Source organism: Rousettus aegyptiacus, unplaced genomic scaffold (genome assembly GCF_014176215.1).
Source record: "Rousettus aegyptiacus isolate mRouAeg1 unplaced genomic scaffold, mRouAeg1.p scaffold_m13_p_18, whole genome shotgun sequence".
Taxonomy (NCBI): Eukaryota; Metazoa; Chordata; class Mammalia; order Chiroptera; family Pteropodidae; genus Rousettus; species Rousettus aegyptiacus.
Window position 1 is genome coordinate 21559094 of NW_023416293.1, and position 26828 is coordinate 21585921.

Consider the following 26828-nt stretch of genomic DNA (forward strand, 5'->3'; position numbering starts at 1 on the left):
ATGAAAAAGGTGTAGGATAAAGCAGCATTTTACCACAAGCTAGATGTTCAAACAATAGATTACACAAAGCTTAAAGGATAAGAATGTCACACTTCTCACCTCTATTCCCGTTCCTCTCACCATGCATAAGCTCTGAGTACCGTGGCTTCTCTCCATGTCTATTTTCTCTGTCTCAAATGCCTAGGGCTTGACGGGGAGCTAGCACAGTCATGCAGTGTGACATGGCGCATCAAGAAAGCAACTGCGGCTAAAAGACTTGGCTCAGATACACTCTTCATCCCTTATTTACAGTTTCACTTTCTGTAATTTCAGGTACCCATGGTCAACCACAAACTAAAAATATTAAATAAAAAATTCCAGAAATAAGCAATTCATATGTTTCATATTGTACGTCATTCTGAGTAGTGTGATGAAATCTTGTGCTGTTTCACTCCGTCCTGCTCAGGGCATAGATCATCCTTTTGTTCCACGTCTCCAACTCCTCTCATCTCATCATGAGGCACTATGTCATCTCACATCATCACAAGAAGAAGGATGATTAGAGTGTAATAAGATATTTTGAAAGAGAGAGATGGCATTTACATAACTTTCATTACAGGGTACTAATATAATTATTCTATTTGATTATTAGTTATTGTTAATCTCTTACTGTCTCTAATTTATAAACTTTATCATAGGTGTGTGAGTATAGGAAAAAGCATAGTGTCTATAGGACTCGGTTCTATCTTGGTTTCAGGCTTCCATTAGGGTTAACCCATGTGAACAATGGGGAGTACCGTATCAACTTAATGCATAGTGTGTAATTCTACTAAATGTTTTCAAGTGTCAGGCTCTTTGCTTGTTAAATATAGATGAAAATAGCTACCTCATAGGTCCGTTGAGAATACATTGAGATAATATATGTAAATTGCTTATATGTACCCGGCACATGGTCATTGTTCAATAATTGGTCATTAAATTTATTTTGGCAATCATACTTTCTAAGAGAGACAAGAACACAGTGGGCAAGGGAGTGCAGAAAAGTTGGCAGATAGCTTTGACTTGGCATAAACAGGGAATACTTTTGGGAATCGGAAGATCTGAATTTGAGGTTTGAACCGTAAATATCTTAGTGCCTATTGCTGCATAACAAATTACTTCCAAATTTAGCAGCAGAAAGCTACAAACATTTGTGATTTTGACACAGTTTCCAAGGGTCAAGAATCTGGGAATTGCTCCCCTGGGTGTTTCTAGCTTAAGATCTCTTGTGAGATAGCAGTGAAGCTGTGGCCTGGATTGCTGCCACCCGAAGGGACTGGAGAATCTGTTTCACTCACCTGGTGATTGGGAGAAGGTTTCTATTTCCTACCACACAGATATCTACATAAGGATATTTAAGAACTTGCTTCCCCCATGACACCCCAAGATGAAAAGAGAGCCCCAAGGCATAAATCGCAGTCTTTTAAAGCCTAGTCTCAAAGTATCATACCATCATGTTATCATGCCATCACTGATCCTATAGCCTACTGTTCATACAGACCAATTCTGGTACGGTATGGAGACTACTCAGGGTGTGACCACCTGGAGGAAGAGATCGTTAGAGACCATCCTGGAGGGCAACCACCCCAGCAGAATTTGGACAATGAAAAGAATTTGGAAATTGGTTTTAAACAAGGAAAGTAGACCATGAATAAACCCTAGCATGAGTAATATCTCTGTTGTTGCCATGGGTGACTCATGCAAATGCTGATGGAACCACCTTTCTAAATAATCCCTAAGCTAGAGGTGGAGACACAGGGCTTCAGATCGATGGGGAGAGAACTAACCCTGCATGCTTTCCTTACCAAATGCCCAGAGAAGAACATTTAGTTTAATTTCTAAACAAAGAAGTCCTCTCCATAGCCATATTAACATTTAGGCAAGTTGTTTAAATTTTCTCAACTTTAAATTCCAAAATTTTAAAACAGAGCTAATGGTCATTTTCACAATATTGAACAAAGCAACACTTTTGATATGAATATGAAATCACATTCTATAAATGATTTTTGTTACTGGGAATGACATGATGGATGTGAGGTAATAACTGTCCCCTGAAGGGGACAAAGACCAGGCCTCACTTGTACCTGACTCTATTCAACCCAATGTCACACACATAGTGGACACTTGATAGAAATATTTTGAATTCATGTGTGACTTCATAATACCTGCTCTCCCGCTCCCCTGCATACAATTCATTAGATGACACTAAACAAACTGGCTTAGTTTTTAAACCACACAGGTTTTTCTGTCACAGAGCTCTGACATTTGAATCAACCAATGCATCAGTGAACAGATTCGAGCCAAGAGAACTTTGTCAGCTACCGTGGGCTCATTGATTCCAGGCATTGTTCCTGCACTCCGGGTACTTAGCTGTTCAAGCTGTGCCTGTACCTCTGTTCAGATGTGCATTATTCAGCTGAAACACATGTGAAATGTATACCCCATGGGTTCTCTCTACAAGATGTGGGATAACAACAATACATGTGAATTACTATTGATGACAATAAGAACATTGCTTAGAACCTTTATTGCAGTTTCTAATTACAAATGCTTTTTACATTCATTAGGTCGCTTATTCTTTACAGAGGCCTTGTAGGATGGGTATTGGTTGTCTTTAATTTATAAACGAAAGAAAGTAAAACTGAGGAGTTGAGTTTTGTTGACAGCTAAGAGTCAAATTCTTACTTTTGACTAAAAACCTGGCATTTTCTCCACAATCCCATGTTATCTCTGTTAATTAGCATGCAATCTTTCTTTGTCAATTTGCAAAATACATCAGGGTATCAGGACTGGATGTGTATACATCAAATAGGTTGTTTTTTTTTTTTTTAATAAAATGATTATGAAGGGGTAGAAAACTTTTCCTTTCTCTTCTTCTAGTTTCTTCGGCTGGTCTAATAATTAAATCTACATAGACAGATTAACAGGAAAAAAAAAACAAATTTCATGCATATGGGAGTCCCATGAAAATATGACTCCTTAACAGTCAGGTAATTCAGGCTTATATACCATTCTGATCTAAAGAGAAGGGGGTATGAGATCTGGGGTCTCGAAGGGGAAGAAGACAATTTACAGAAAGCTGAGAAGAGCAGATGGTTAGTGAACAAATATTTGCCATGTTATGAAATAAATCTTTTATATATAAAAATATATATTTGGTAATAGATTTCTTTCTGGTGGAGGTCTCTGATCTAAGTTCTTTTAGGCAGTTAAGGGGGGAGGTAAAAAGTTCATCCTGAGTCTGCTGGTCTCTGTCTTCAGCCTAAATAATCTACATGCCAAAGTGGTACATCCTAAGGTGGCATTAATTGAACTTTTGATGTTTAGATGGTCTACAGTGCCTTGAACATCTGCTCTATCTCTGAAGCAAGCCAAAGGGAGTGTATATTTGTTGTCATAGCATCTTTGAGAGGCAGCTAAGTATTATCAGCCATGCTAGGCTGCTGGGAAAGTCATAAAGTGGAAAGTTCCATATAAGTGCAACAGGTGTAAAACCTGGAAACCCACAGGTCTGATTCTGGGTTTTCATTAGTAGGTATAGTGGACTACAGATGTAGGGGTGGGGTTGCCTCTAAAATCATACTGCATGTATAACTTTCAGGCATAATTTTATATGCTCATTTGGAACTTGCGTACCAGAAAAATAGCCTCGACTAGGTAGGTGTTTCATCACTGAAAAGGAATATTCAGGAAAAAGAAAGAATTTCAACCTAGTTTTTGCAGACATGCTAAGTCAGACAAGGATCAAAGAGGAGGAACTCACAGAAGGAAAGAGCAAGTTCAGGGGTGGGACTGTTACAACCTAGGGCTCTGTGGCAGAGTTCTTCCTGCTGAGCTCTCTGACGGCAGGTGGGGAGTGCCTTCCATAAGCCCAGCTCCTCCCACAGACCCCCAAAATTTGTTACATCCAGATTAAGGTCTCTGTCATAGATTTTATCAAACTTAAACAGTAGCAGAACTTTAATATATTTCCTAATATCTTTCTTAAATGTCTCAGTGATATTCTTACTGTAACTTTTGGAATTGTGAGTTTTGTGGGGTTCGTGAGAAACATGTCGAAGTCAGTAGTGATGGCGCAGTTCTGTGTCCTCAGTGGTCAGAAGGGCCCACGCTCACAGACTTGTCCCCTCTACAGCAGTTCCTAATCTTGTTACTGACTTTTTAAAACTGTTTTAGAAAATCCAAACCGTGTTAACCCAAATTTAAACTTTTGTGTTATGAAAAAAAGAGCAACGTTTCTGTCTATTATTCTGATTTCTTTCTTCAGATTGGAAATAATGTGGCTATCATGAGCCTCTATGAGTGAAATTTTTCTCTTCTCCTAGCTATGTCTTTTATCCTGTCTGTTCTTTTAATTCTGAAATAGATTTGGCAATAGTGTCCTATTATTATGTAATACCTGATGCTATTTATGTAAGCCATGAGTAGAGCAAGAATAAAATTGCTTTCCCTGTTATTAAGTTGGTGCTTCTATACCCTCTGGGTTGGCAACTTTTCAAAATGATGTACCCAGATTTCTGTTCTGTTTGTTTCTGACGCACTGAACATGTGAATAGTGTTTGGAATGATGCTGGGAGTGGGCCCCGAGGGCCAGCAGGCACCTCTCAGCATAGCGGGTGGAGAAGAATATTGATCTCAAGTACTGATGGTGTCACGCATCCAGCTCAGGGTCCTGGGCAAGTGTCAGGAAGGGAATGGCAGCCTCCAGCTCTGACGTGCTATTGAGAAGGAAGCCTCATGGTCTGACTACAGCTGAAGTAGAGTTCTATTTGCCTGGAGAAAGGGTCCATCGATAATCTTTTAAATATAGACAAAAAGAGAATAAATAATGCAAAATGTTAACAGTAGAAGAATCTGGAAGAAGAGTCTATGGAGTCCTTTGGACCATTCTTTTAATTTTTTCTACAGGTTTGAAATCATATCAAAGTAAAAAGGTAAAAACGTGCACACACATACTCATATATACACACACGAATGCACACAGTCTGTAAGTGGATGGGTGAGCAAAGAAAAATGGTCTCTTGTTCCCCATGCTGAGTGGGGGGCCACCTCACCTGCCAGTCTCCATTAAAGGACTCCTCGGTGGTGGTGGGTAGGAATGGTATCAATCTGCCAGTATTCTCACAAGGCCAGCAAGACCTCTGATTTCACAGGAAGCAGTTATTATTTGGGCTTCTTTTCCTCCTGTTCATTTGCTTTTCCCCAGGCACACAAATTGTATTTTAAAAAAGAAAGGAACACTGTGTTCTCTTATCTGCTTCAAGTGAACTTTCTCTTTCTTACAAAAAAATAATAATAGTAATAATTAAAATTAAAAACAATCTGAATAAGAAAAAAAATCTTATCTCAAACCCAGAAAACTCTAGAAAATTACTCCTCCTCTGCTAGTTCCCTCTCAATAATTTTGTGTACCTTCTCACAATCAAAAACTGTATTTTTCTAAACAAATTATATTTCATTACAGAAATTCCAACATAAAGACATCTTTCATTACACATCTTCAAAAGTTAGTAGTTACCCTCTGTGAAGTGAAAAACTTGAAGCTGCCATTAAGAAATGAAACTCGAATGTATTAGTCTGGTGCCTGATTTGACATATCTCAAGAGTTTTGAACTGAACTGAGTTCTGCACCCTTGACTCCGCCCCCACCACATAATTAGTCCCACAAACAGACTGACTCTTTTACTTATTAAATATGATATCTGGCCTTAAATTGCTAAAGTTTTTTGCTTTCCTTCCATTCAGTGTACTTTAACTTGTTTGTTTTTTAATCAGCAATTTTCTCAAATCCTGACAATCCAAAAGCAAGGAAGACTCAAGCCCTTGCGATGTGACTGTTATTCTTAAACATCGGCTTATACTGCTCATAATAATAGCAACTAACATGTGCCTTGTGTGCTCTCTGTGTCAGGAACAATGCTAACACGTTACAAACATTATTTTGTACAGTGTGTCCGGTACTATCACTATTACGTTCACTGCATAAGAGGGACACCAAGGCTTAGAGAAGTTGCTTCACTCTTCTGAAAATACACAGCCCACGATCTTAACTATTTTGTAGTCATGTTGTTTTGTTCTTTTTATATTTTAGTAACATTTTAAAAAGTGACATAATGTTTAAATGGGTGACTTAGACTTATTCAAAGATTTTCTATATTCTAAATATTCCTCAGATGGTTATTTCAGGAAATGGTGCATTCAAGCTAAGGTTGAATGGCACTTGTGATAGGAGTTGTCAGAAAAAGTATAAATTGTGTTCTGGGTTCAACCAGAAAATATTTGTCTTTGTCCAATATTAAAGTCCTCTATATTATGCTTTAGTTCATAGTGGCTGACCTGTGTAGTTTATAAAATGTTTATGAAAATTACATTAGATAATGGCTGTGGTTGTAAAACAACAAAGTAGTCCATGATATAAGAGCTACTATCTTTCTTTTTTTTTTTTTTTATTGCTTTACATCTTGAATACAGATTTTTATAGGGGATTTTAATCTTCAATTTCATAATACAGAGCAATAGAAAACATGATGAGTTCTTACAAAATAAAGGTTTTTAAACCTGTGTCTACAGTTCACATGTTTTTTTTTTTTTTTTAATTTGTTTTATTGCGGGAAGAATATTTAACATGAGATCAGCTCCCTAGAGTATATTCATCTTCCTTACCCCAAATGCTGTTCCTGTTGATTAGCGATTCCCTGTTTCCCCTTCACCTCATCTTCTGACAACCACTAGTCCACTCCTTGATTCTGTGGATTTGGCTATTTTAGATACCACCTAAAAGGAGAATCATGTGATATTTGTCTTTCTCTGACTGGCTGATTCCACTTAGCACAATGTTCTCAAAGTTCATCCACACATATTACGATATTTTCTTTTTTTTTAATACCGAATGGTTTTTCATTGCACATATATTTTACAATTTATCCATTTTTCTGTCAATGAGTATTTAGTTTGTTTTCATACTTTGACTATTGTGAATAGTGCTGCATTAAATATAGAAGTGCTAATATCTCTTCAAGATTCTGATTTCATTTTTTTTGTTTAAACACCCAGTAATAGGATTTCTGAGTCACACGGTAGTTTCATTTTTAATTTTTGAGGAACCACCATACTGTTTTCCATGATGACTGCACCATTTTGCATTCCCAGCAACAGTGCGCAAAGGTTGCGATATCTAACAAAGAACTATCTGAAAAGAAAATTAGAAAAACAGTCCCAGTTACAATAGCACCAAAAAAATTTTGAAAACCTTAGGAATAAACTTAACTAAGGAGCTAAAGAACTTATATATTAAAAAACAAAAGCCACGAAACATTGATTAAAGAAATTGACCTGTATACAAACAAGTGGAAAGGCCACCAGCATTCATGGTTTAAATGGCTTAATATTTTTAAAACCCATGTGTTTTTAAAAAACCAAAATCTGATTCATGTTATTATGCTGTATGGATCAGTTGTTTTGCTCTGACCCTGCTGTACCCTTGCACATCCAAGTGGGGAAAAAAAGCACAGGCACAGTTTTTGTTTGTCCTTGGATGTTTGTAGGTCAAATTAGAGGCAACTTGAAACAAATGGTAAAGGCAGAGGAGTTCTCTTTGTCCTTATCTTGCCTTCTCTAGAGCCGAGCCTTGTTAAGTTCCCAGTGTACTGCTGCTTTTTAAGTAGTCGACTCCCACATATTCCGAAAGCAATCTATCAGCCATTTATATTTATCGATTGATAGATTAATTATATTGCCAGAGAAAAAACATTTGAGCTAAATTTTTATGTACCAGAAATATTTCCTTTAAGCCTAATTAAAGAACTAGATCATTTCCTGTTAAATAAACGCCTGATAATAATGATAGGCAATGACCAATTGACCAGGAAGTTGTTACAGGGACCAATGTTCTCAAGCACACAAATGCACATACACACACGCACACATGTATGTGCACACACCTCCAAAAAACAGTAAGTAGAACCCATTTTGTATTTTTAACATGAGTAGTATTCAGAAAGAACTAGTGTGTAAAATCTGTAATTTCACTCATTGATTTATTTAGTATACATTCATGAAACACCTACTAGGTATAGGAAATTTCTATCTCCAGTGACAGATATTAAACAAAGCAGGCCAAGTCCCTATATTTGAGGAACTTATCTTTTAGTAGAGAAAGAAAGAACAGACAAACAAAAATAATACATGAGAACGTTCCAGATGGAGGTAAGTTTTGTGATAAAAATAAAAACAAGACGACGTGATTGGGAAGGACTGAGGACAACTGAGGCCAAGTAGGGCCTCTGTGAAGTTCAAAAGGCAAAGGGACACCTACATATCTGAGGAGAGAGGTAGCATCCAGTACAAAGGAAAAAATCTGGTTCACAGGAGGAACAGAAAGGCCAGTGAGGCAGGGAGTGAAGTGAGCTAAGTCGGGAAGGTGCTAGTGGGGTTGGAAAGGTAGACAGGGTCTGTTTATGCCCCACCTTGGAGGACGTGGCAAAGGGCTTGCTTTTACCCTAAGTGTGATGAGAAGTGTATAGAGGTTTGAAAAGGAGAGTGATGATATGGCTATAGTTTTAAAAGGTCCCTCTAGCTGCTGCTAGGTAGAGAATAACTAGGGGAGAAAGTGGAGAAAGCAAGAAAGAAGTGATGAGGACAAATCGGAAGGCTGCTGGGACAGTCAGAGGGGAGACGATGGCAGCTTGGACCAGGGTAATAGTGTCTCAGGTGGAGAAAAGCAGATAAATTTAGGACCTGTTGGAAGGCGAAGTTCATAATGACACTGGAGAACTCAAGGAAGACGGAAGTCCAACTGAGGACTCAACCCAGAGCTCTGCTGACTAGGTTTTTATGTTATGCCACATTAAAAAACTCAAGGCCAGATGAACAACCTGCAGGAAAGCACAGAGTTTATTAAAACAAAAACAGACACTCAAGAGGGAAATGCAAGCAGACTCAGAGAGCGAGTCACACCGAGAATGACTGGATTATGGGCTTTTGTTTTCCTTGAGGTGCAAGGCCCAGAGAAGTGCTACTGATGTAGCCTTGTTGTCTCTTCCCAGTAGGCAGAGGACTGAGTTCCCCATTCTTTTTCTTATTTGGTGTTTCTAGAACCATCATGGTGTGAGGTGCATGATGGGAGCCGCATTATTTGCGATGCAGATGATGTTATAATGATATTATAATTAGCCAAAAGTCAGGGCTCAGCCATAGATGGCATATAAGCTGGAAAGGACTTATCTCCTTATCTCCCCTTGCCAGGACTAAAATAGGGAGAGGGCTGGCTAAACAAAGAACAGAAGGAAAAGTTTGGAGTCTGGTCCTGGGTGGGAGGGAATGTCCCTAGGTGATCTATCCTGCCCCAGTAAAACTTGCTGGTGAATAAACCTAAGAAGTAAGGGAAAGAGAGGCATCAGCAGTGACTGACTCCTAAGCCAGGCTTGGCTATCATTGTGGGTAATGATGGGATTTACAAAGAGGAGCTACAGCTAAGAAGGGAGTAATGTCTCTCTTTGGAGGCGAGAGAAATTAAGAGTTCTGGTTTGGACATTGTTTGCCCTTTTTTCCAAACTGAACTAAAATTAGTTCTGTGTCTAGAAGGCTTTTCCCACAAGAGGCTGGATGTAGAACAGAGTACATCTTTATTCACTTCAGGATTTGAGAGTGATACTGCCTTGGAACGCTGCCCAGTCATTCACTTTGATTAGCTTTCTTCCCGCCTCTCAGAGCACAGAATTAATTTTCAGCTCCTATTCTTTATGTCATTCCCTATCTTTGAACCCCAGATAAATGTTTGATGTCATCTATTCTGATTCGCTTAATTAGCCTGTACAATATTTGTGTCCTGATAAGTTTCCCAAAAGATTTGATAAGAATTTGTCTACATTTCATTTGTCACAGTTTTTATACTGTCTACCTTACATATCTAAAAATCTAATTCTATTGAAAACTCAGTCAAGGAAATAAATTTAATAATTCTAAGGCAAAGTAACTATTCATACTCCCACGCTCTAACTCCTGAGTTTTGATTGGTTCATTTGCTGAACTGTGAGACACTGTGTTAAAGTAGTATTTGTCTACTTTACTGACCGCTGTCCGAACCCAAGTGACAAATTAGAGGATGATGGGGTGGTGCTGGAAGCAAGGACATTAAAAGCAGCAAAAAGTGACAGCTGACAAGGAGAAGACAGAGGCACTCTAAAAATGGCATAAAGTGACATAAAAGCTAAAAAAGCATTAAGAGTTGGGACCATCTAGCCTCACAGGCGTTGTTGTCTTAAGGGTGGCAAAAATAAGTATAGGTAGGCCCCATAATGACCTTGAATCAAGAGGAAACAATTGCATTGCTTTGGAAATAATTGTGTAAAAATGCAGAAATGTTTTCTCTAATAGTAAAATGAAAGTAAAAATTTGGCTCTTAGCAATAAGTAGGTAATCTGAAAAATAACTTTATATGAAACTCCGTTTTCTGACACCCCTAGATAAAGGACTTATCTTTTCCTACTTTTGGAAACCAAGTTTATTGCAACAGAATGTGTCTTTGAAATACATCTTCTTCTTTACAGACGTCTCGCTAAGCCGAGGTGTTTGTTCCGGGCAAACCTTCCCTGTGTGCCTGGCCTGTGAAGGGAAATAAGCCTCTTTTCTATTTGGGGACGTGTGACTTAGGAGATATATGAAGGATATAGAAATATCCTTTGTAATTCAAGGCGATTGAATTCAGTGCTGTTATTGTAATTCAAGGGTAATCCCAAGATATGATGATTTTCATGTACATGTTATGTTTAGCTGTTCCCTGGTTATTGTACGCCTTTTGAACTTACTGTGAATTATTTATACTGTGAGGATTTTATCTGGTTCTGCTCAGCCCTTCGGGCATACCATTAAATCACCAATAGTAACAACAGTAATATTTACAAAATTAAAAATTGTTTTCACCAGTTTGGTAACTAATCAATTTTCTTACATTTTGGAACTAAATTTTTATGCTGAAGAAATGATCATTGCCAGCTGAGAGCTGACCTAGGTTTCATTCCTTCATTTCTACATTCAACAAATAGCCTAAGAGTTTAAATTAAGAATTTTAAGGCATTGGTGATAATTAAGTCCATGGACCAGGAACCCCACAATTCTGTGTTGCTTCTCACCCTCCCATAAATGAGATCCCCGAGGAACAACCACCCAGTATGAACCAAAATGCTACTCCACCGATGGTTACTCCATTGAGATGCCAGCCCAGAACCCTACGGTGCAGGCAAGTTGTGGTGTGTGTGTTAAATCGAAGGGTCTCTTTTACCTCTCAAGTGAAAAATCTTTGCATGTCTTCAAATTACAACTAGCATTTTGTAAGGAAAAATAGTCATAGGAAGGAAGAGCGATCAGTCACTGGCGTGAATGAAAGGCTAAGTGTGTCAGAAAGGAACAGTGTATGCACACCTGCCTCGGGCCTTTGTCTCCTCCTCAAGGATCTCATCTTTTGCTCAAGGTAAGTATGACAGTTCAGCCATTATCCAGTGATTTTTTTTTTTTTTAATAAAAGCAATTCTAGCTGGGAATATTTTAAGTATTTTAAAAGAAAACATGAACGATGAGCAATGTCAGCAATCACAAAGAAGCTACAGGCAAACTCACCCGTCACTGTCCCCTCGGTAGCTTGTTGAGAACTGTGACAATCTGTTCCTACTTGTGCCTGCATGACAACCACTAGTCTATAAAAAGGGACTATCATGGCAAGGGGAACAGACAGTTCCTAGATGTTAAATAGAAATGACCTGGTTTCAACCAGAGCAGATTAGGAGAATGTGGTCCAAGTCACTGAAGAGGACTTTGTGGAAACGTAGCAGAGGCTCTGAGGAGTGAGAGGCTCTCAGTTGGTAACGCCATCATTTATTAACACCGCCGTCCAGTGGGACGCTCCACGTTAGCAATGGTGATGCAAAAGGGTGGGCCAAGAGCAGGTTCTTGTACAAGCGCTTACACTGGAAACGTCCTGGCTCGTGAATCTCGATAGTGGCTCTGCATAAAGGGCTGCCTTCCGGTTGGAGAATTCAATAAATACTAAAATTGCATGTAAATGCACTCCAGCGACCATCCTTGATTTCTGTCTTTGTTTACATTTATTTCTTTCCCAGGCTTTCTCATTTCAGTAAATGACACCCCCTCACCCCTTTGCCAATAACTAGGAGTCATCGTTAATTATTCTTTTTCCCTAGCATGCTCTTTGATAGGTGTGTAGTGATCTTTTATCATTGTTTTAATTTGCAATTCTCTAAGGACGCATGATGTTGAATATCTTTTCATATACTTATTTGCCATCTGTGTATCTTTTTCACTAAGGTGTCTATTCAGATCTTTTATTCAGTTTTTTAATTAGGTTGTTCATTTTCTTATTGTAGAGTTTTAAGAGTTCTTTGTATAATTCGGATAATAGTCTTTTATTGTTTGTGTCACTTGCAAATGCTCTTTCTTTGTCTGTGGCTTGTCTTCTCACTCTCTTGACAGTGACTTTCAGACTTTCAGAATTTTTTTAAATTTTAATAAAGACCAGTTTTTTCAGTGATCTCTTTCATGGAGTGTGCCTCTGGTGTGGTACCTAAAAAATCACTACCAAACTGAAGGTCACCTAGATGTTCTCTTATATTATCTTTTAAAATTTTAGAGTTTAGCATTTTACATTTATGTGTATGATCCACTTCAAGTTAAGTTTTGTGAAGGACAATCTGAATTTTTTCAAATGTAGGTCATGCCAAGTCACTTCTATGTTTAAACCCTCCAATGGCTTTCACTTATGTTTATAATGAAGTCCTGACCATGGCCTACACTTTCTACCTAACCTGAGCACTTTCTCCTGTTCCGATGTCATGGTACATCCTCCTCCCTCTGCACCAGCAGCCTCCCTCTGAGATTCGAAATTCATCCGTAGCGTACATCCAAGTGGGATTACTTACTCAAGAGTGTGTAAACAGCAAATACGATTGAGTGGAAATCAGATGAGTAAATATTATAGAGGAGGGCAGATGGAAGGAAATCCAGGATAGTTGTCACAAAGGACTTCCTTCAGTTCGTGCGAAGCATTTAGTAAGTGGATGGGTCAGCAGGGCTGAAAGGCCGAGAGGCTAAATCAACTGGCAAGCGCCCCGAGACAGAAAGCTTGACTTGGATCTTAAAAAAAGTATCCTGGGATTGAACACTTTAAAACCTATAATAACTTTCTATAAGGGTAAGGAATCATTTTAATTGAGGTAGAGTACACTGCAAATCGAATTTTTAAAAATGTGCTATTACAAAAGGATGAATCTTTTTCAATAATTTAATTGTATTTAAACGTAATTATATACATGCAAAATCTTAATTTCCCAGAATCATGTCTTTTAAAAACATTTCCAGGAACATGCATATATCTTACTATCAGTTCTATTTGCCGCCTTATTCTTATATCTCCATTCATTTGCCTTTTAGGACACGGACTTGCCCAGTTTACACATGATCTAATTTAGAGAGAGTCTTTCTCCTTCACTGGCTCTCAGCGCTGCTCTTGGCCGAAGAGCTGTTAGGCTCCCCCTGGTTATGCTGAACATGAGTGTCCTTCTGCCACAGTAACTAACAGTGCATTACGGTACTTAGAGTCCTTTAAATAAAATATCAATAACAACCCCCAAAATTCCAGCATTTGTTTTTCAACTTATTAAGACACTTACGTGAACACCACGACAGTAACAGTTCTCAACAATATGCACATTTTGTTCCTTCAGGAATGGATTCTGAGGCACCAAATGCCACTCTTTAATAAATAATATTATACTAATGTTACAACAAGCTTAATTCTGTTGAAAATAAATTCACCTTGAAATCACTAGAAATAACTTACAATTCTTTTCTAGGCCAATGTAAATAACACTTTATTATTTCTTAAATTCAATACTGTGTACTTAATATTATGTCTGGCAAATAGTACATATTCAAACATTTTTACGGAGTGCCTACTTGGTAATGGTAGTTATTTTAGCATATTGGGAAGATAAGTTTAGCTGTGCAGAAGCCAATTTACACATGTAATGTGGATCTGGCGCCAGCTAGTGGTGCATATTATATATGCTTCAAAAAGAAGCACCTATAATATGTTATTTCTAAATAACAAAGGACAACATGGCCTTATTGAGATAAAAAAATGCTTTAATACTAAATTAAAAATATATATTTATGTCATCCTGGCAAGAGGCGACATAATGTACATGAGAATGGATGTATAAATTGCTCTGTTGTCATGTGACACCCTGTTGCTAACTTCTATCCAGTCCTATGCTCCTACCTTAGGATGATTTGTGTGTCATCCTTTTTATATCAGGATATTATTAAGGTATGGATCATGCCTTCATTTCAATATCGCATCATTTATCAGGTAATCTGACAATTAAATGCAGAAATAAATATTTCTTGCATTAAAATTAAAAAATTTTCAAAAAACTATTGCCATATTTCATCCACCACAGTGCCTGATTTCTAAAAGCAGTTATTTCATGGGTTATCAAAACTAGGTCATGACCTTAATTATTCCGAAATATAGTAAACAACTTTGGGCATCTAAACTTTTGTAATCTTCAGAAATTCCCTATTTAAGTTAGAGATCTGCTTAACCACTGTCTCAAGGGCTCTTCGGAAATGAAAGGGAACTGGAAAGCCCCTGAGACCCGCATCCCAGGTGCTGCTTACAATTTTAGCCATTTAGCCGTTCACAACAAATTTTGAACTGGCAGATTTTATTTGCCTGGGATAAGAGCAGAGCTATGGAACATTATCTCAGCGTCCAGTTACTAATAATGCTTACTTTTAGGATCAATATTTTCTTATTAATTTGCTCATTAGCGGTGTTAACAATTAGTTCAGACAGAATTTTAGATGTCTGCTAATGGCTCATTCACTAAATGGCCATGATCTTGAACTTTGAGGATGAAAACTGTAATTCTCTTTGGGGCTGCAGTCAGATATATTCATATGAAAGGGGAAAAAAATTCTTTCCACTTTATGCTTTCAATTTCTGGGACCATTTCTCAGTGATCCCTGGTATGCAACAAGATTGAATTAGAATTCCAGCTTATTATGGAAGTAGCTTGCAAGCTTAATTAGTGCATACTCCTCTGACGTGTAAAGAAAATACATTTTCTGTATTTTCTATAATTGGTCTGCCTTCCTCAGAAATCCATTTAAAAGATAAGTTTCAATGTGTGTGCTCTTCAATCATTTAAATCATCTGTTAGATAATTCAGTCACTTTTAGATAAATGATCACACTTTCCCTATTGCTGTACAAGATCGTTTTTGGATAGGAGTTTGGGGTATAAAGGTTTTGTCTTCATGTGATTTCGTGCAGGGAGGGATAACCGCGGAGCATCCACTGGGCTTCCGGCTCCTTGCTGATTTCTGCTTTAGACATGTTGGTGCAGTCCTGTCTCAGGACTGCTACTGCGAAGATACCCTCTCATCTTCTGGCACTTACTGCTGGAGTATGCATTCCGGACATTTGCTCTCCACTTAAAATCCTTGCACACTGGGCTTTGTTCCAGCTGCAGGCTCCTGTCCACCCACTAGTCTTCTCAGAACCTCTGCGCCCTTTACTTCCGGGTCATGCATCACGTTCTGGACTCTCTTTTGCTGCACATGAGCTATAGGAGGAAGTATTAGCGTAGGCTCATCTTTCTGGCCACCTGACTGACAGAAGGGATTCATGTTGGACACAATCCCACGTGGGACCAGCACTCTTGCTCCCAAGTTCACAGGTCCCATAGTTGTCTGGACATTTCTGTCACTCATTCCCTTTCCTCCTCTTGGAGTTTCTTCCTCAGAGGAGAAAAATGGGACACCTATTGAGCTCTACCTCTTACCTTTATTTCTCTTCTTCTCCAGGTGATGGGAGGACATGCCTTCCCTTCCGCGTGTATCGTATCTTCATCATCTCCACCTTTCAACATATAGAAGAAAATTTCTATGATCTATCTGGTCACTTTTGGCTCTGGATATATTGATAAGAGCTTGAAGCATTTCAGCACCTCCCTTCCCTAGCAGACTCAGAATCAAGGGTGGAAGGCCGCAAGGAAATGCAAATTGAATAGAAAATGAAAACGCGTTGCTTTAATATTTTCAAACATTATCTTTGTTACATCTAGATCGATGGTTGTGAATCCTGGCTAGTTATTTAAATCACTGGAGATCTTTTTTAAAATACTGATGCCCAGATGAGCCACAGAAAAATTAATTGGAATATAAGATATTGATTGATCTGATTCTGGGAGGGCTTAAGTAAATTGCTTAGTATCAGTTAGCAAATACATCCCACCCAGGTGGGTACTCTCTCTTCCTCTATACTGCCAGTCAGACTGGTGCTAAACCAACTATTTCTATTCCTAAATAGATATGAAACCAAATTTACAATTTATTTAATATTTTAGTACAGTGTATGTGTGTGTGCAGTATATATATTTCAAATGTAACCAAAGTAGAAGACAAATTGAGAAAATATGCTTTAAAGAAAAAAGAAAATATACTTTTCTCGTGTACTTCTTTATTCCTTACAATATTATTGTGGAGTTTTGTTGTGATAGCTGTGCTACCAGGAGAGAGTTCTTTAAGGAAAATGTCTTATGTCCTCATTGTAAAAAGATTAAATTTCCTTGCTCGCCAGCGATGGTGGAAGACAGCTTATTGCTTGAATCACACGAGTGCTGCTTCTTTGCTCTTCCCCACTAACTCTGTCCCAACTCTGCAAAAGCCTTTTTCCACCTTCACAGTTTTGCCGTAGTCACTTTCAAGGATATCTGATGTTTTAATAATTTTGCAATCTGTGTGTGGGGAGGTGGGGGGATGGGGGTGGAATAGAGAAATTGAACAGAAACACACAACATAATACAGTTTACTAGTATTAAAGATCCCTACATTCTGCACCAAAGCTTGAAAGCAAACATGATCCATGTGTTTCTTCTGCTTCCATCACTTACAAAGGAAAAGCGATATTTAAGGACCTTCCTAGATATAAGATTCCATCTCCTTTCTCCTCTTTTTCCTGAGTCATAGTTTCTCTCCCCTACCTCCTCATTCCCTTCCCTCTCCTTCTTCTCTTCTCTTTCTCTCCCTCTGTCCTCCTTCTCTCTCTTTTCTTACTCCCTGCTTCTACCCTTCTCTTTCTCCAAACACATAAGAAGATTTACAGCTCTCTGTTTTTGTGCAACGAAGCAATAAATCCAGCAAAATGATGCTCCTGCAGTTGTTAGCGAACCAGGAGCAGGCTGCTCACACTCTTCCTCCAGCACCCACCCGCTCGGATTTAAACGGGTTCATCTGCCCAAGGAAGAAGAAAAAAATGGGGAATTTCTGGGAAGAAGCATAGCATATTGATTACCAATTTCTTTTTTCATCTTCTTCATTTTAACCACAGCCTCCATTGAACATTCTGTCTATGGAAAACAAACATTCGCTGTCACTGGATTTTTCACAAATCATTATAAAAAAATTTACTCTGGGATTAGTGCTGGCTCAGCTGATTGTAGTTTTCCACCTTGTGAAGGAAGCAGCCATCTAAAAGCCGTGGCACATGGAGAGGGCACAACAAACGAGGCTGTGTGCAGACAGCAGCTGGGGCCACGGCCCCACTTGGTCTCTGGACATTCTTGTTCTCAATCTGTCCTATTTGCAACTACTAATATCAACCCTCGCTTTCACGTGCAAAGCCCCTGCCTCTCGTTTTCCTGTTTCTCTGGGAGTTAATCGAGAGTGGGATCTGAAGGTCATGCAAAGTGTTAAGAGCACAACGTATTTTATTACCAATTACTGCTGACAAGAGTGGCCATTCAGACAGAGCTGGTCATTGTGGCATTTCCTCAGGTTCTAGACAGCGAGTCACCAATGCACTGATTAAAAGCTTCACATCCAAAGATTCCTTTTGTCTCTCTGTTTTTCCGTTTCTAGCCTGGGTGTGTAAATACCACTGAAGTGGACATTAAGAAGTCATCCAGAATGAGAAACCCACACAAAACACGAAAGGTAAAATCAACGTTTGTCGGGGTGATCCTAGCAGTAAGTTGTACTGTTTACAGGGCATCAGTCATAAAAGTGTTTTCTCTCATTTTGTACAGCATCTTTGAATATTATCCCTGTTCTTCTTTGTTGCTTGGCTAGAAGAAAGTCTGGGAGTTCAAGCCTGGGTCTTCTTTCAGTCCTTCTCTCCTGAGGAAATAACCCCATCCTAGTGCACACGGGTGGCCGTGACAGGACTGCTCTGACAGGAAGGGAATAAGGGAGCCGAGGACCCCTCCTCTCACCGTTAGAGAGAAGAGTCGTCCACAAAGGAAGACATCTCTTTCATAGTCCGGGGAAACTAGATGGAGAAGATATCCAAGGCAAAGTGACACTGATGAGAGAAGGGTAGTTTTAGAGAAAAGTCTGAGGAGAAAGGGACATTATCCGAGGACCCCCTTTTAACATCAGAATGTTGTGACACAACCATAAGACAGTAATTGTATGTCCAGGGTCTGTTATGTGAGAGAACGAAAAAGCTCCCTCTGGAATGTAATGACAGTTTAAATAATTTTTTGAAAACACATGGTAGTAGTACCTATATACTTTTAAAAGTAACACATACATATGGAAGGCATTTTTATCCATTTCATAAAAGAACATAAAAGAGCACCTAAGAACTTCTGGCCCATAGCAATCACTCTGAGGACACCGTCTGAGGTTGAACTGAAGCATTCCACAAAATTCCAGATCTTTTCTGTGGCTTTTTCTTTCTGTGTCCCTAAAGTAGGCACAAAACAGTGTGCTTTTTTTGTAGTTTTATTTCTTCATTTGTTATCCTTTTTTTTCCATCCACAGAAAACGCATGTATCGTATTCTGGGTTCAAGCAACTTTTCTTTCCTTTCTATCCTTACCTGACGGTTAGGATAAAGAATCCACAGGAAAAGTTCCACAGAACCCATTCAGATGCCTGCTCAAAAGTGTTTGCACCCAAGAACTCTCTGAGAGAACGAGGCAAGGCCAGACAGAAGCAGGCCCATGGAGCAACCCCCTCACTGCCCCCGGTGACATCAGACATGGTCACAGCCCATTACCTAGTTGAGGTGGGAACCTGGGGAAAAGAATATTTCTCCACTATCACCAGTTAGAAAAATCTCAGAGATTGTACTCCACATAGAAAGACATACAAGCTTCTTGCACTCTTTCTATTTTAAAGCCCCTTCCACCTGCAAAAAAAAAAAAAAAAAATAGAAATTTTTTTTTGTAGGTCGTTTCTAAAGTGTCAAATCACATATGAACAGATATGCAGAAAATCAAATCACCTTCATTTAATGAATAACTTATCCAGTATTCATTTGGTTGGTACTATGTATGAAAAGTGCTGAGCTAGGCACCATGGGGAATAAAAGAACAGGTTAATCAAGACAAAGCATCTAGTAAATTAGTTTGGCTATTAAAACTCAAAATAGATTCTAGTAAGTTAATTTGATTTCCCCCAGCTGCAAATATTGACATTCAGACAATTTCCTTCCTCTTCCTCTCTAGCCCTACCTATTGCTATCTCTATCCCGCCCACCCTGTGCTAATATTTTAACACATTTCCTTATTCTAAAATATTCAAGTTTCTTTTGCATTGCAAATAATTCTCACAATTTATCTGCCAAGATAAGATCGATTGTCTTAGGTCCTTTGTTCATAAAATTGCATTATTCAGGGCTAGTTTCACTCTAGCCAAGAATCAAAGTTAAAAGCTATTTCCGTCCCTCAGGAAATAAATGACATCTTGATTGATAAAGCAGAGAATTCCTGATGTTTACTTGCACTTGTAACAAAAAAATGGAAACCCCACAGTCACCTCAGAGCCAATAAGCAGGCTGTTGGAAGACAGATTTAAACGACATTTCCCAGTGGTTGGGTCTTACGTGGAACTTTGTGAAGTCCATGTGAAATACATGCATGTTGAAATAATCATAGAAATGTGGAGATAAAAGAAAACTTGGAATCTTTTTACTTCAATGGCACCATAAATTGTGGTATTTTTCTAGTGGTCTTTTTAATTATTTTTCATCTTATCCAAAAACTTACTGCTAAAACTATTAGCTATCTTATTTTATAAGCATTTTTTTTACATGAACGGTAGATTCTTATTAAATTACTTAAATTACACCAAGGTAAACAAAAATGGAAAGTTCCAACCTTAGAGGCTTTTTAAAATTCTCATTATCAAAAATTAATGTGACATAACTGAAAAAAATAGCAAACAGTGAAAAGTAAAATTATTGTGTAATTGGTGATCGTTCATTTGTCTAATTTTTAAAATCAACCTCAACTGTTGTTTCAGAGTTCTGAAAGTTGTTTTATTTAATCATATTCAAATATAGCTAGCAGTAGTTCATGAATACCTTTTCTGTTTCTTCAAGGAAAATTAAGACTCCTTGTGCTCCAGACCTTATGCTCCTTTTATTCTTTTCTTTCCTAATACTTATCATATTTTAATACTTCATTTATTTGTGTGATTGTTTGTATAACATGTTCCCCCCTCCGTTAGATTATGAGTTCCAATAGAGGAGGAAGTGTCTCTATCTTTGTTTACTTCTAATGCATAGCACTAACTATATTCAGTATTCAGTAAATATTCACTAAATTTTAAATAAATGAATGAAGGGTAGAGAAAAGAAAAAAAGAGAGAAAAAAAGAAAAGAAAGAAAGAGAAAAGAGAAAGTTCAAGTTATTCCTTTCTGTCCTGCTAATTATTAATTCACAGCGTATGTGGTTAAAATGGATTGGGTTAAAATGGATGCCCAGTGACAGGAACTGAATTCCAGGTTGGGATTAGAACAAGAGAGAGGTGATCAAAGGACTTACCAAAGATAGTGTGAATTGCATGATTTAGATAGGTAAAACCCAAGTCAAAATCTGTGAAAGAAGGGTTAAGAGCAAAATAATGGAAAGACATAATGGAAAAAACACAAGTCCAAAGGGTTAGTGTGAAGACCCAAGAGATTGACCTTAAGAAGAGCAAGGGTAGAAGAAATAACAGATCAGAAAAAACACATTTGAATTCAGAGATACTGGTAAGGTTGGTGATGGTTCTGAAATTTGGCTCAGTTAAGCATCTGGATTTACCCTCCTTTGATTTCAAGAGTTTCTTTCAAACCTATGTGGTAACTTTAATATTGTGAGGCTCATACAGTTGAAATATGTCCTCGTCCTTCATCCTCATGTCCAAACTCAAACTGCTCTCAGCCCCCAAATTTTATTATCACTTATCATGTTCTTTCCATATAATCAATTATTCTGTCAAAGTTGATAATCTAACCACATATTTTTTCAAAGAGTTATGCTTCTATTTTACATTCAAATGATATTTATGGTAGCAGTGCCTTTTGAATTTTGATGAAAAGCTTAATTAAATATGAAGCATAGTTACCTTACTGAATATATAACACAAAATTACCTTTTGGAAAGTCTGTGACTATTAATAATATTTTGTCCTAACATATATTTTTTTAATTTAATATAGTCTGTCTATGGTTTACAAAATGATATCAGAAGCCACAGTCCTACCCACACACCCACACCAGAAACTAAACCACCAACAGAAGATGAGTTACAACAACAGGTGGGTCAACCTATAAAATAGCCTGTTAATAGTTTACAGAGTAGCAACTATGAACTCCAGTTGGTGAATGTTAATAGCAGATATTTTTTAAGGTTACTTGTACAGTTGACAATTTCATACAGAAAATTTGCAGTTAAAAGTAATGAAATTGTCTACTTTTAAGATGTAGTCACAACTCTTCAATATTTAATTCTGCAAGTTCTTTTCTCTCTACAATTCTTAAAAGTTCCACACACAGGTTTATAGATGCCTGTATTATCAAGAGTTGTTTTGTACTCCAGAACTCTGTCTTATAGGAGGAGAAGACAGGAGTTTGGCAAAACTGAGTCATGTATTTTCTGTATCCAACCAATCATGTGGCATCATCTTCATAAAAGAGTGCTTATTCTTATTTTTGCAGTACTGACCTCTATATCTATACGCCTCTTGAAATTTTCCCTTATCAACACTGGTATGCCGTCATGGTATATATTACTTCTTGTTTTACCAATTAATCTGTAATTTTGTCTCTAAGCAACATTGCAAAGCAAACAACAGTGTTTTGTATCAAATAATAATTAATCTCTTGGTTGATTCAGTCATAAAGCTTTCCCTCCTTTTGATCCTTTTCCCTTATATTTTATTGCAATATGATTATCAATACTTCTTTTTCTGATATATTTATAATTGTCATGAAGGAAAAGTAATTCAGAGTCTTAAAGTTTTTCATGTGTGATTGTGTCTATAAGAGTTTTTTTCTTGAAATGGTGCTAAAAATATTCCCAAAATGTATATCATTGATGCTTTGTTTGGATAGTATTAGAGAAGCAGGGTTTATTTTGAAATTATAGTAACAAATAGAAAATGCATTTATTGTCTAAATTCAATATTTGAGGGATAAATGTGATTCCAATTTGATTGTTCACCATGAATAAATGTTTAATATCTTGTTAACACTTTTACAATAAAGTTACATTTTGTTAAAGCAGGCAGAATGTTCAAATTCATTGCTGCTCTAAAGTGATCTGATTATATTTACATTCAAATAGATTTTAATTTTTTAACTCTTTCAGTGCCCTCTCATTTGATTTTTTTAAACAGACTTTGCGATTTTGCTTACTTAGAACATATTCTCATTTGGAATTGCCTACTCTATCAAAAATTAGAGTTGAAAATTGTGAGAATGTTACTGCTTCTGTAACTGCTTCTTTAATTCTCTTTTCAGATAAAATATTGGCAAATACAGTTAGATAGACATCGGTTAAAAATGTCAAAAGTTGCTGATAGGTAAGTATTTCAAGCTGTCCATCTAAATTTAAAATTTTCATATGACAATTAAATGTATTCAAAATGGTAAGAGAATTATTGAGAGGGGAGCTGAGATAAATAATTGAAACCCCGTAAGAAATGTTATTTTGTTTTTCCTTTTTCCACATGGAAAACTCTCAAAGAACTGTTTTTGCTGTAGTTTAAATGACAGAATGATCATTATTGTCTAAAAGCTCTAGAGGTCCAGTCCTTGTGTGACCAGAAACAAATACCGAAGGTAATTCCCAGGAGTTGGATCTTTTCACTCCTCCTGGAGGGAGAAATGACACTTTCAACTTAGAAAGTTACCTTTTGGCTACTGGAGTCTTTTTGTAAATTCATATTAACATTCATGTTACTACGTTATTGCATGACTTCAGAATTTGAATTAAATTCCAATCTTAGGTATTTTCCATTTCTTCAGTTAAATCTGTTCTTAATGTCATTCATGTTCTTCATTTTGGAGCATTGTTACATCCTATCTCCTCAACTTCCTTCCTGTCCTCATTCCCTTTATTTTTTAATTTTTAAATATATATTTAAAAAATATTTTTAGTCAGCGACTCCCCTTTTAGCTAATTCTTATAAATACTTTTGACAAAAATTCCTTTTTAACCTCTTTTCCGAGTTGGCTAAAATCAGTTCATCTGTGGGCAGACTGTTGGCCAAGGACTGGAACTAGACCATAGGGCCACCCTTCACACTCCGACTGCTTCCATTTTGCTTAATTTTAATGGAGGGATATTGATTTATATGGCTCATACATGTGGCCAAATGGAATCCTTAGCCACATTTGTCTCCTAAGAAGCGCAATAAGTCAATGCATTTAAGTTATTGAAATGTGAAAACCACCACTGGATTTCATTCTATAAGCAAGCAAGGATTCTTTGGCCAGACATTTTTATATCGTGCCCTTACTTTGAGCTGGATAAAAACCTTAGCCAGAAAACTAAAGAAAATGGAAATGTTTCTTCTCTCTAGTCTCCTAAGTTACACGGAACAGTATTTAGAATACGACCCATTTCTTGTGCCACCTGACCCTTCTAACCCATGGCTATCTGATGATACCACTTTTTGGGAACTTGAAGCAAGGTAAGTGGCATTTTCTCTTCCCTTTAAATATTTCACTTATTTCAGGGTTCGGGTGAAATAGGAAGACTCCTACAGCTGATTTCTATTAATATTTGCATTTCCAGAAGGACTGGCACAAAATTAGTGGTTTAGCTGTCTCAAGATAGACTAGTCAGAGTTCTTTAAATTTAGCTCATTGTTTTTAGCTTCCTTGAAGATCCAGATAGTCACAAAGGCCCATCTATTCAAGTAAAATGAATGCTAAATCCATACTTTCTTAAGCCTAATACTAGTATGCCATTACGCATTTAATTTTAAAATAAAATGACCATTCATAAACATTCTAAGAGCAACTGACAAGAGATAGACTTCTTTAAAAAAAAAAAAAGGCACAATTTAGGGCTCCTGGTTTCTTTAATGAGGAAAAATTATAGCATCAATCTTGACAGAGTCACAAAAAGATCATTGCATATCACTTTGCAGAGCGAGTCTTTAGTAGCCGGTAGCACTTCTCTAGATTGATTTGTGAACCTTCTGTTTCTCACGTGTCCATCCAGTGGTTCTTACATGCTTGACAAATGCAAAACACTTCATCCATAAGTTCTAGATCTTTTAGATGAGGAAGCTGGAACCCCAAAATGGTGTTACTCTGCCAGGGCAAGGTTATATTTAATTGACAGCAGAGTCATAAACTAGGATTTAGGCCTTTTGGTTCCCAATGCATTTTCTCCCAGGATGATGTACCACCATGAGATTGCATTGCATAGTGGCTAAAAAATTGGGCTCTGAGGTCAGAATGTCTGCAATATTACCTCTTATTACCTGTCTGACATTGGCGAGTTATAACCTTCCATTGTGCCTTGATTTTTTTCATATATAAAATGAGAACTATAATAGTATCTATCTCATAAAGTTGCTGAAAAAACCAAAAGAATCCATCTAGAGCACTTAGCACCTAAAGCTCAATAAATGTTAAACTTTATTATTGATGCCCAGCCTACACCACACTATAATTTCATGCAGAGTCATCATTCAGAGATTTCCTTTTCCCTGAAAGTTAAAGATAGGAACTTCATCTATGATTATGAGGGGAAAAGTAATGGCAGAAAATTGGGCTTGTAATGAAAAGAATGTATTTGGTTTTGTTTTATGTCCTATAGCAAAGAACCAAGCCAGCAGAGGGTAAAACGATGGGGTTTCGGCATGGATGAAGCATTGAAAGACCCAGTTGGGAGAGAACAGTTTCTTAAATTTTTAGAGTCAGAATTCAGCTCAGAAAACTTAAGGTAAGACATGGTCTTTAGATCTTAAACCAGAGATACCTATCTGTGATACATCTGGTTATTCAGAATTTAACAAACCAATTACTGTCCCACCAACACCAGGAAAATCATATGAACACATTGAATTTCTGCCACTTGATGGAGAAAAAAAGGTAACCAAGGCAAACTCTGTCCAACATTATCAATTTCTTATAACAGTTTTTTTTAGATTGTTTTTTTAAATCTTTTTACTGTATAAATTTGATTCATTTGAAATGTACTCCACAAAGAAGTGTAATACTTAATGTTTGATAAGGTAGAAAATGGTCAAGAATATTTAGGCAGTTAAATTAAAGTATCATCTTTTTTTTTTTTTTTATCAATATTGGTCTTCTTAGCATATCACTCCCAAGTAAGTTCTAGAAAAAGAGATTATCAAATAACTTGAGTTATCAAATAACTTGAGACAGAACTACGGGGACAGCTCATTTACTTTGCACGTAGAATACAGCCTCAGGATGGTTGAGAGCAGCAGCATTATGCTTCTAGTGAGAGAAGGATGTGCATCCTTCCCATCTGTTGTAAATGTCATCCTTACATATTTTTGAAATGTTCTTAACTTGCAACCACCTAGAAATTAAATTTTTAAATGTGAAACAGTGGAATATATTATAATGGCACTGTTTAAGATCATTGAAGTGAGTGATAACTTTCCACTACATAAAACTGTTTTTCTATGAGTTCTTTCATTCATTATTCTTTTGGAACATGATACCCTAATTTGCTACCCGTGACATATGCAGTCCTATGAAATTCATTTACTGAAAGGTTTCAGTAATCATTTTTTTTTTTTTATTGGAACTAAGCAATGCCAGGCATTGTCACAGTCTTTTCAGGGGATTTAACGGATACCAACAATGAAGCATTCAGAAATATGTAGAACTTTGACAGATTTCTCATAGAGTAAGCATGATGGCCACAGACAAAACCTAGAGGAATTTAATCATATACATGTGCCTGGCATGGATGGCTGGGGTGCAGCTTCCTATTCTCTTTCAGGCTTATGAGAACCTTTCTCAAGTTTATGAGATTAACAATTGTAAGGATTTTTATCGGGTCTGCTAAAAAACATTTTACATATTAAGGTCACCTCATCAATTATTGAGTACAAGAATGTATAAAAATAAGGCAGAGATAAAGGATATTTTTAGTATTTTGATGACTGGGGAAGCAGAGTTTTTTCTAATTCTCTAAATTTTTGAAAAAAAAAATGCTGACATTATGAGTATCATGATGAAGAAATAAACAAGTAATGAGCCTCGCAAGTATCATCTAACCAAATAAAAATGGTTCCTGATCTCATTAAAAATATAGCCTAGTGGTGAATACAGAGAAGAAAACAGATCACAGCACAAAATGATGGGTGTTTAGGTCAGAGGAGTACAGAGGGTGAGCTAACCTGGAGCTGAGGGTCAGCAACGGCATCGTGGAGAAAACGACTCCTGGGCTGTGATCTGGATGGCAAGAAGTTAACCAGGCAGGAAAGGAAAAAAGAAGAAGCTTTTGGGCAGCAGGAATAGCAT

General features: G+C 37.3%; 1 protein-coding gene across 12 annotated transcripts in view; it reads left to right on the forward strand.

The window, feature by feature from the left end:
* Positions 1–26828, forward strand: part of RGS7 (regulator of G protein signaling 7) — a 557275-nt gene that overhangs the window by 427540 nt on the left and 102907 nt on the right. For all 12 annotated transcript variants that reach the window (XM_036235632.1, XM_016166718.2, XM_036235631.1 and 9 more), the window contains 5 exons: positions 17955–18029; positions 21527–21625; positions 22830–22891; positions 23894–24004; positions 25144–25269. In XM_036235632.1, coding sequence (XP_036091525.1) covers positions 17955–18029; positions 21527–21625; positions 22830–22891; positions 23894–24004; positions 25144–25269 — 473 coding nt within the window. The remainder of the gene's footprint in view (positions 1–17954; positions 18030–21526; positions 21626–22829; positions 22892–23893; positions 24005–25143; positions 25270–26828) is intronic.